Source organism: Triplophysa dalaica, chromosome 13 (assembly GCF_015846415.1).
Source record: "Triplophysa dalaica isolate WHDGS20190420 chromosome 13, ASM1584641v1, whole genome shotgun sequence".
NCBI classification, from domain to species: domain Eukaryota; kingdom Metazoa; phylum Chordata; class Actinopteri; order Cypriniformes; family Nemacheilidae; genus Triplophysa; species Triplophysa dalaica.
In genome coordinates this window covers 6,196,188-6,207,474 of record NC_079554.1, presented here as the reverse complement: position 1 = coordinate 6,207,474, position 11,287 = coordinate 6,196,188, and the positions used below count along the sequence as shown (strand labels likewise).

General features: G+C 36.6%; 1 protein-coding gene across 2 annotated transcripts; it reads right to left on the bottom strand.

Annotated features, from left to right (window-relative positions):
- Nucleotides 1–6,028: 6,028 nt before the first annotated feature.
- Nucleotides 6,029–10,521, bottom strand: brms1lb (BRMS1 like transcriptional repressor b). Of its 2 annotated transcripts, XM_056764543.1 has the most exons (10): nt 9,156–10,521; nt 8,977–9,067; nt 8,177–8,304; nt 7,723–7,802; nt 7,540–7,636; nt 7,367–7,456; nt 6,767–6,831; nt 6,630–6,669; nt 6,379–6,505; nt 6,029–6,302 (listed from the first exon to the last, which is right to left on the bottom strand). In XM_056764543.1, exons 1-10 carry the CDS (start codon nt 9,244–9,246, stop codon nt 6,185–6,187), a joined length of 927 nt encoding a protein of 308 aa, XP_056620521.1. In that variant the 5' UTR covers nt 9,247–10,521; the 3' UTR covers nt 6,029–6,184. The 2 variants fall into 2 exon arrangements, with proteins under 2 accessions (XP_056620521.1, XP_056620522.1); XM_056764544.1 differs by lacking the exon at nt 6,029–6,302 and having other exon boundaries at nt 6,385–6,547.
- Between the last annotated feature and the right edge of the window lie 766 nt (nt 10,522–11,287).

Here is an 11,287-nt window from a genome sequence, read left to right as displayed (position 1 = left end):
GTTTTGTCCGAGTTTAGTAGTAAAAAATTGTTACTCATCCACATTTTTAAGTAAACTATGCAATCCTTTATTCGATGAAACTGCTGGGTTTCGTGAGGCTTCGAGGAAATATAAAGTTGAGTATCATCAGCATAACAGTGAAAGCTAATTCCGTGTCGCTTTATTATATCTATATAGCATGTATAATGCGAAGAGCAGAGGCCCCAAGACTGAGCCCTGTGGTACACCGTACTGGACTTGTGATTTGCGGGACGCCTCATTGTTTATTGCTACAAATTGAAAACGGTTGGATAAATAAGACTAAAACCATTTCAATGCTATTCCGTTAATGCCGACGTAATTTTCGAGTCTATGTAGAAGTATGCTGTGGTCAATGGTGTCAAATGCAGCACTGAGGTCTAGCAGCACCAATAACGAAATACAGCCACGGTCAGATGCTAAAAGCAGATCATTTGTAACTCTTATCAAAGCAGTCTCTGTACTGTGACATGCTCGAAATCCAGACTGGAATTCATCATTAATGTCATTCCTTTGGAGGAAGGAGCATAATTGAGTTGAAACTACTTTTTCCAGAACTTTAGATATAAAAGGTAAATTCGATATAGGCCGGTAATTCCCTAGTTCTTTAGGGTCGACTTTTTTTTTTTTTAAAAGAGGCCTTATAACAGCCACCTTGAATGCTTTAGGCACATGTCCTAATGTCAGAGATGAGTTAATAATACTGAGAAGAGGATCTATAATTTCTGGGAGCATTTCTTTCAGTAGTTTTGTAGGTATAGGGTCTAGCATGCATGTTGTTCATTTGGATGATCTAATGATTTTAGACAGTTCATCGTGATCTACTGTAGAAAATAATTGCAATTTCTCCTTAGGGGTGCTGTAGTTAGTTTGTTCAGCGAATTTCCCTACAGGTTGCATTGTTATAATTTTTTCTCTTATATCTTGGATTTTACTCGTGAAGTAGTTCATAAATTCATCACTGTTATGCTGATAATCAGAATCTGACGTCGATGACGACTTATTTTTTGTTAATTTAGCCACGGAGTTAAATAAAAACCTAGGGTTGTGATGGTTTTCCTCTATTAGTGTTGAAAAGTAGGCGGATCTAGACGTTTTTATGGCATTCCTGTAGTTTCGAGTACTATCCTTCCATGCTATACGAAATACCTCTAAATTAGTTTTCTTAAAGTTGCGCTCCATTTTCCGGGACGCTTTTTTTAGAGTCTGAGTGTGTTCATTATACCACGGTGTTGGGCTGCTATTTTTAATTTTCTTTAAACGCAGAGGAGCAACTGTGTCTAATATTTCCGAGAAAGTAGTGTTAAAATTTTCAATAGTAGTGTCAAAATCGTCAACGTTTTTACTCATGCTAGATATTTTAGACAATTCAGGCAGATTATCGAGAAACGCATCTTTGGTAGTTGAAGTAATCGTTCTACCATATTTGTAACAAGGAGTTTGATTTGCAGCCGTAGGCCATTGAAGCAAACATAATATCAGATAATGATCCGAAATGTCTTCACTCGGCTGAACGATTTTAACATCGTCCACATTTATACCATAAGAAAGTATTAAATCTAAAGTATGATTACGAAGGTGAGTGGGTCCTGACACATGTCGACTAACGCCCATGGAGTTAAGAGTGTCTTTGAAAGCCAGTCCCAAGGCATCTGTATCATTGTCTACATGGATATTAAAGTCACCGACGATAACGCAGTGAGACTCTTATCGCGCGATAAAAAAAATGTCGCCGTTAATCTATTCTCAAAGTTGGGTTGGGAGCTGGGTCTATACTACGCAAGCTATGATGACTTTCACCTTGATATTTTAGCGCGGATGTATACCAGCTTAACTGCACTGTACGGGGCGAGAACGAGATTTTTCAACTCGCGTGATTCGCGGAAGCAGAAGCCGCCTCATCATCTCATAACCAGGGCTTCATTCGCGCGATTCGCGCAGCCTCATCATCTCATAACCAGGGCTTCATTCGCGTCCTTAGCGCCGCCTCATCATCTCATAACCAGGGCTTCATTCGCGCGATTCGCGCAGCAAGTAGGTCTATTGGCTCTTTGCATTAACATATAAATCACTCGCGCTTGACACGCCATTCGCGTTTGGTCTGAACACAACATAACGTTACTGTGAAATTACCGCATCAAACGTGACGTGCTAACATGGATGCAGCTATGAAGCCGCCGGGTTTGCTTCAGGGAATATTAATTTTTAAGAAGCTTCCCAATAGAAACATCGACAAGACTAAGGTTGTTTGCACCTTGTGCAATGCGGAATTGGTTTAAAAAAAAACACTTTCTCTCAACAGGTAGTGATCTAGCTTTAGTTGAAACCAGTAACTTTGTATTGAGATCTAATGTATTATGGCTCCTGTATGACATATCGCTTGTTGCTCCCTAACTCTTTGTAAGTCGCTTTGGATAAAAGCGTCTGCTAAATGACTAAATGTAAATGTTCTGTAGGAGCTCTTCCAGTCTCAAGTACCACCTAAACGCAAATCATCCCTTAGCTAATGCGGAAGTAAACACAAGTTCATCTTATTGAACATAATTTAATTTTCATCACCAATTATCATAGTAGAACAGCTTTCTCAAGCAGTTTGTGATGCATTTTGGAAACAGGAGATGAGCCCCTGGTCTAATGCGCCACCTGGCTTGAGAAACCCGTTCTCAAAGACTTACTTTTAGTCATTATTTGGGTAGCACACATATTCTGAATGCCTTCGGCAGAATTCAAATGAGCCATTTTAATCTAGATTAATCTAGATTAATTTTGGAATTAATCTAGATTAAAAAAATTAATCTATGCCCACCACTAATTTAAAATTAGACTTCTGAGAGGTAATAAAAGAATTATTGTAAAGTGTAAAGTGTCAACCTCTGGCAACAAGACACTGAAATTCTACTTTTTAATCTCAGTTAATAAAAACCTCACAGGATTCATCTGATAAAAAGGATGTCTTCTGGATGACATAACTTACTTTTTTTACTAATTTAAACCCCACACAGATTGACTTTGTTTATATTGTCTTTATATTAAGGCAGAACATTTCATTAAGGATGTGCAAGGATTTGTGTATTTGGCCTTTGTGAATTGTGAAAGAAATGGTTCATTAGGCAGGATATACGTGTAGTGTTGTATGAATATTGTATGAATTAGAAGTCAAAATACTTTATTTTACTCCAGATAAATATTCACCATAAGTTAGCCATCTGTAGAATTATTATCTCTAAAAGTGTAAACTATGTATTCATGTTTTTACATTCCGACCAACCAAAAACATGAACACTGTCAGAACCAAAGGTGTAGCACAAAAATGACACATTTCACTTTGAAAGATATCTACATAACAACAGCCAAATGTAATGCTAAAATACAGTTAAATGAAGGTAAACATAAAACTTGTTACAATGCATCAAACAATATTTAATGCAATGTATAACAGTTGTCTAAAAATCTAATCTTTTACAAAAAATACAAGTTTTCATTTTTATATTAAGGTCATGATTCTCAAGTTCCCTGAAACAAAACCACATGCATTTGGTCAAAGGCTCGCAAATAAAAATGCTACATATATGGTGTTGGCTTGGTTAAAATAGTTAAAATCACTTTCCATAAAAAATATGGTATAAATTAATACTGAACTATGGCAATCTCCCACTGCTATACAGAATACAGAACAATATCCCAAGAGTAAATCCAAACCGAACAAAACCAATTTTTTGAAAGTTTTTGTGAACAAGTAAAAAAAAGAAATTATGTGAATGATCATGTACCTGAACACATGCCGTATTTTAAATATAGTCATCAATCCTATTGTAATACTCCTCTGAAGTGCAGAGCTCTTGGAGTTTAGACTTTGGAGTGAACAGGGCATTTATGTGCAATTATGTAGATGTTTGAAATGCACTTGGCAAAGGAAGCGACGTCATTTCCTCATTATCTTCAGCTGACACGTTCCCGTGAAAACGAAGCATTGTGTCCGTCAGCTGATGTCGCCCTTTTAATTGCATTACTTAAGCATTAAACCTAACTGTTTGCAAATAAACTTACATTTTATATTTTAAAAAGTTTTTAAAATATTCTAGATAATATATAAGCACGAATATATATATATATATATATATATATATATAAAACCTTTAAAAATATAAAATGTATTGTTAGGTTTTATGTTTAAATTATGCCATTAATACAGCTTCCTTTGCCAAGTGCATTCCAAACGTCTACATAATGGCACGTAAATGCCCTGTTCACTCCAAAGTCTAAACTCCAAGGGCTCCGCCTTTCGAAGGGAGTAGGGCATAGGAATGATGACTTCATTTGGAATTTTCCCCTTGACAGCCTGGCCTGTTTGGTACAAATACGCATCAATTTACAACCCTAATATATATATATATATATATATATATATAGTTGAACACAGTTGAAAGAAAAAGTATGTGAACCCTTTGGGCTTACTTGGATTTCTTCATAAATTGGTCATAAAATGTGTTATGATCTTCATCTAAGTCACAACAATAGAGAAACATAGTCTGCTTAAACTAATACCCCACAAACATTATACGTTTTCATGTTTTTATTGAACACAACATGTAAACATTCATAGTGCAGGGTGGAAAAAGTATGTGAACCTTTGGGTTTAATAACTGGTTGACCCTCCTTTGGCAGCAATAACCTCAACAAAACATTTCCTATAGTTGCAGATCAGACCTGCACAACGGTCAGGATTGTGTTTCAGTTCAGCAATATTCTTGGGATGTCTGGTGTGAATCGCTCTCTTGAGGTCATGCCACAGCATCTCAATCGGGTTGAGGTCAGGACTCTGACTGGGCCACTCCAGAAGGCGTATTTTCTTCTGTTGAAGCCATTCTGTTGTTGATTTACTTCTATGCTTTGGGTCGTTGTCCTGTTGCATCATCCACCCTCTGTTAAGCTTCAGTTGGCGGACAGATGGTCTTAAGTTTTCCTGCAAAATGTCTTGATAAACTTTGGAATTCATTTTTCCATCGATGACAGTAATCCGTCCAGGGCCTGAGGCAGCAAAGCAGCCCCAAACCATGATGCCCCCTCCACCATATTTCAGTTGGGATGAGCTTTTGATGTTGGTGTGCTGTGCCTTTTGTTCTCCACACATAGCGTTGTGTGTTCTTTCCAAACAACTCAATTTTGGTTTCATCTGTCCACAGAATGTTTTGCCAGTAGTGCTGTGGAACATCCAGGTGCTCTTTTGCAAACTTCAAACTTGCTGGAATGTTTTTTTTGGACAGTAGTGGCTTCCTCCGTGGTGTACTCCCATGAAGTCTATTCTTGTTTAATGTTTTCCTTATTGTAGATTTGTCAACAAAAATGTTAGCGTGTGCCAGAGATTTCTGTAAGTGCTTAGCTGACACTCTAGGATTCTTCTTCACCTCATTGAGCATTCTGCGCTGTGCTCTTGCAGTCATCTTTACAGGACGACCACGCATAGGGAGTGTAGCAACAGTGCTGAACTTTCTCCATTTGTAGACAATCTGTTTTACCGTGGACACATGGACATCAAGGCTTTTAGATATACTTTTGTAGCCCTTTCCAGCTTTATGTAAGTCAACAATTCTTGATCGTAGGTCTTCTAAGAGCTCTTTTGTGCGAGGCATGGTTCACATCAGACAACGCTTCTTCAGAACAGCAAACTCAAAACTGGTGTGTGTTTTTTATTGGAAAGGCCAGCTTTAATCAACACATCCAATCTCATCACATTGATTGGACCCCAGGTTGGCTGACTCCTGGCTCCAATTAGCTCTTGGAGAAGTCATTAGCCTAGGGTTTCACATACTTTTTCCACCCTGCACTATGAATGTTTACATGTTGTGTTCAATAAAAACATGAAAACGTATAATGTTTGTGCGGTATTAGTTTAAGCAGACTGTGTTTCTCTATTGTTGTGACTTAGATGAAGATCAGAACACATTTTATGACCAATTTATGAAGAAATCCAAGTAAGCCCAAAGGGTTCACATACTTTTTCTTTCAACTGTATAATACACATATAAAAATATAGTTATAGTAGCTCTGACACAGGGAGAGCAAACATGCAGACCCAAGTCCCTCCAGCATAAGTGGGAGCCATGTAACAGCGGGCAGAGTTAACAACACAAGGAAACAGAGGGATTATAGTAGAGAAGGAGAGTGTTTATGAGTGTTTTATAGTGCATTTGCCTTTTTGGAGCTGAGAGATGTAAAGCTTTGATTTGATGCCATCCAGTCGCTTAAACCAAACTTCATCATGGTTAATGGTGGTTATTATGGCACTGGAAAAAAACAAAATAAAACATTAGACAAAAGACAATTCTGTCACAGCACATGTACAGGTGTAAAAGTACACACCTGGCGGGGTATTCGTCATTCCTGTTGATGTTAATGGCCTGACCTCGACTGTACCACTTGTTGTCATAATACAGGCGTCCATCCTCTGAACGGGCCACATGATGATGTCTCTCAGTTTTCATAGGAACTGACGCATGAAGAATGTTTTAACTGACACCAGAGAACTGATCTTTTTTCAATAATGATAAATGAAAAAAACTGATGACATGACACTTAATCCAAGAAATAAAAGAATTTAAAATCCTGCTTACCATCCACTTTTACTCTATGGGGACCCATAGAAGCCATAGCCTAGATAAATGTGGTATATTAAAGCAAGAGAACATCCAATAACGGAATTTGAAAAAAACTGATCAAATAGTGCAAAAATTATACAAAAAATAAAAACCTTTCTTATGGCCGTCCAGTCCTCAAGTAAATCCAGGTCTTGCAACATGTAAACAATGTATGGTCGTAAGACAGTTCAGAAAATAATGTCTTACTGACAGAACTATCCAAATAAAAGTACTAAATTATTGACAAACTCCAACAGAAAGATGATACAGTTGAAAGAAAAAGTATGTGAACCCTTTGGGTTTACTTGGATTTCTTCATAAATTGGTCATAAAATGTGTTCTGATCTTCATCTAAATCACAACAATAGAGAAACACAGTCTGCTTAAACTAATACCGCACAAACATTATACATCATACTTTTTCCACCCTGCACTATGAATGTTTACATGTTGTGTTCAATAAAAACATGAAAACGTATAATGTTTGTGCGGTATTAGTTTAAGCAGACTGTGTTTCTCTATTGTTGTGACTTAGATGAAGATCAGAACACATTTTATGACCAATTTATGAAGAAATCCAACTGTATATAATTGTCCTACATTGAAACATTTTCATGCTTGTTAAAATACGGTTTTAAAAAGCAGCAATATGTTCTTTGTTTAATTATAGTCCTTCAGACTATAAGACTTCAGATGTACAACATAAAGGATATCTGACACAACGACAGGTTTTTTCTTCCTTCCGGGACTAAGAGGATCCTTCTTTTTATTCTTCCTCGACTGCAGACCATCATTCCACATCTCTGGCAAGAGAACACACAAATAAAAAATAAGAAGGTATTTACTTGTATAAATGATAAAGTATGAGTTTATATCTGAACACTACCTGAAGTTATATCTATACTGTGTCTGTCCTCCTCAAGTCGCCTGATCTTCTCTTCCAGTTCACTCTGAATCGTGTCAAAAAGCAAGAGCTTCTCACTCTGTGAAAACAAACATCATCAACATGATATGAAATCTCAACTGGAGAAAAATAGGGATATACTAATAACATGAGGCTATACACTACCTCCCAATGCTGGCTTTCTGCCTGCATTTCACAGTCATATTTGTTTCTGACAGACTCCAAACAGAGTTCATGAAAGATACCTGTAATTTACCATACATGCACCGGAATAAATGACCTTTTCAGTGTTAGTGGACAAGTAAACACTGCTCTAGATATACATCCTAAAGAAATATTAAATATAGAAAAATAATTATTATATTTACAGACTGTAATGTGCGTACTTCATTTGATATTATAAAAATTATGTATGTAGTTTTTGCATGGATGTAAAGCTTTTATAATTTTTGTTTATTCACTTTAAATTTAAGTTTATAAATGAAAGTCATATATGACAGATTCCAAACAGTGTCCACAATAGACGCTGTACAATCAAAGCATCGTTATAAATTAAGTTTCTGTGTATGCATGCACTGCTCAAATTGCTACTTGTTAACAGTATTTTCCTGGTACTGACCTGCAACTTTGGTTCGGATCTGCATGTTCTCCTGCAGGGTGGCCAGGGGTTCGAGGTATTCTGGAACACAGCCAGCTATCACTTCTTGTAATTTAGTATCCACCTGACTGAGCCTCTCTTTATACAACCTAACAACAGTTCATATAAAAAAAGCAGAAAGTCTTTAGTTTAGGGATACTTCACCCAAAAAGGAAAATTCTGTCACCACTTACTCACTTTCAAGTTGTCCCAAATCTGTATAAATTTCTTTGATCTGACGAACACAGAGAAAGATATTGGAAGAATTATTATAACCAGACAGATTTTGGCCCCCGTAGGAATTGTTTGCTGTCCTACATTCTTCAAAAATGTCTTCTTTTGTGTTCAACAGAACAAATGTTTTCCTACTATGAGTAAAGATCTGTTTGGTTATAAGCATTCTTCCACTACTTTCTGTGTTCATCAGAACAAAGAAATGTATACAGATTTGTAACAACTCGTAGGTGAGTAAATGGTAACAGAATTTTTGAGTGAAGTATATCTTCTTGTAGTTCATAATTAGTTTTGACCCGAGACAGATTTTTACACTGTGGTCAAGTTATTTAAAGTTACAAAAATGAACTTTAAATCGACCAAGACCTGTACATAAATATTATTGAATTAAACAAACTGGTTATTTTATACATGAAAATATCGCCCCAATATTGCATTTTGCTTAATTTTACAAATTAGAGTAACTTATTTGTATCTCCATTGTTTTCTCCCCATTCCTATGGTTTAAAATACTCATAATGTGCTGATCTTAAAGAGTGAACACTTACTGATCTTTGAGATCTGTGAACTGTTTCTCAAAGTTTGTCATCTCATCTAAACACTCCATTCTCCTTCTTTCACAGTCTTCATCATCCATGTCTGCAAGGTCATCATTATGAACATACACATAAACACATAATATGGTGGTGTTACTCAGAATACAGTATTTAATGTGTAATATCTCCACCTGAAGTATCTCCATCCTCCGATGCGGAAGAGCTCACATAATCATCCTCATCTGAGCTACTGGCTTCCTGTTCAGGATAATCTACGTCCATTTCTTCGTGAGTATTGTCTTTTCCATCACGTGGGTGTAACAGGCATCATTTATTAAATCGTAACCGTAAACAACTCACTGGCACTGCGATGAGGACAAGTCCACAAGCCGGCGAGCAAAAAAACACGTTTCAAACATGGCCTCGCGCACGACCAATAATCGGGCTTCTACACACGTGATTTTATATTATACATTAATTCATTGGTCAAATTCTGTTTGCGCACATCACAGCTCTTGCCAGGGGAGGATGTACAGCATATGTAGTCCATTGAAAAAAAATATATATGTTGTCCATTGTCATTCATAACGTTTAAGATGGTTACTAAGTATAACCGGTTTGAAATGTATAGATATGTGTCCAAAGTTTCCCAACAAGTTGTGAATCAGTGACCTTTTTACCTGTCAACTGTAACGTTACTTTTCAGAAAAGTACGCTACTCACGGAATAAGTTTATTGATTCAGCTGCTGCTGGTATTATAAACAAAGATCATTTTTAAGGTAGGCTATAAATAACGTGTTATCGATTACAATCAAATCTTCTTATATTCAGCCTTCTTAGCGAACCCTATTTTGTCTAAACCAGCAGAGGACGCAATTTTACAATAATTTGGTCGATATACAATTTCATTACACGCGCAAATTATTTTTTTAAAGTTGAGGGGTATATCATGCAAATTGAAGCTTCTATGTTAACACGAAGCTACTGGATAATTTAAAATACTTTTAAAGACTAAATTCACAAAGAGCACAAATTCCACTGATTTAAATTGACTCATGTCATTATAGTGATGAATCCTGTTTTGTCACTTGTTACCTAAGGTCGCTTTGGATAAGACCGTTAGCTGCTGCAAACAGAGACCAGTAAAACGAGGGACAATAATACATATTTACAGACACAAAAGCTTCATTAGAAAACACTTGTGAGATCCAACATTTAAACTTTGGAGAACAGGTATGCTACTCCTTCGGACTGATTAATTCAAAACATAAGGCTATTACTGCAATTCAAGTTCAAAATGGTTCATAATCTATAAATAATCAAATGATTAAGTTATTCTGTTGCATGCACTGAAAATCGATGTTCGTTAATGGACGGTATGTAGCTTCAAAGGTTGAGCCTTTCATTTTGCCGATGCAGAGTTCATAGCACATTGCTCATTTTTCTTTACAGAAGAATATGGGTCAAAAGTCGTCGTGCTGACTCACATGTGGAGAAATGGCTGTCCTGTGTTGCCTGTCATGTTGTGGTAGCCTTTTTGGAAAGAATACTCCAAGAACAGCATGCTGATATGAAAAGAGGGCAAGTGCCCACGATGAAAGAATTATTAATTATTTAAGAATTTATGAAGCAAAAAACTTATGAATGCACAAAGGCGGCCTAAATGCCATGTTGCACACAGAAAATAGGTATCTATCAAAATCGAATTAGGCTTTATAAATAAAAAGAATAATCTAAATAACTGTTGATGAACAAATGTTTTAATATATCTAATCTAAATATATATTTTATATATTTAATGTATCGGTTTACTTAATTTACCGCTACACGCATTCTAAGATAACTAACAGTCAAATAACAGCTTCCATGACTTTAACATGGGCTGTGAAAGCTGTTCTTTGTAATACACTGATATTGTGTGTATGTGTGTGTCTGTGTGTGCGCGTGTGTGTGTGTGTGTGTGTGTGTGTGTGTGTGTCTGCGATGAAACATCATTTGAAGTCCAGCTGGCAAATGTCTCCTGGTCAATCTAATTGTTTATTATCCAACTCAGGTCCAATATAATAACGCAAAACTAACTCTTTTGTTATTAGATTAAATTCATATAACCGGTCTTGCGCCATTCGGTCCGGTGTCATTTCCCTCGCCATAGTAGGAAAACAATATGCGAACTCAAGATTGACATTTGCCCATACACTAGCAGACCTCCGTTACACTTTGATCGATCCGCATGTTTTTAACTGATAAAGTGAAGTTGACGCCATTGTTACTGTTAATTGCTAAAAGTTTATGAATACACGTGCACTGAGAGGGGCACCGACA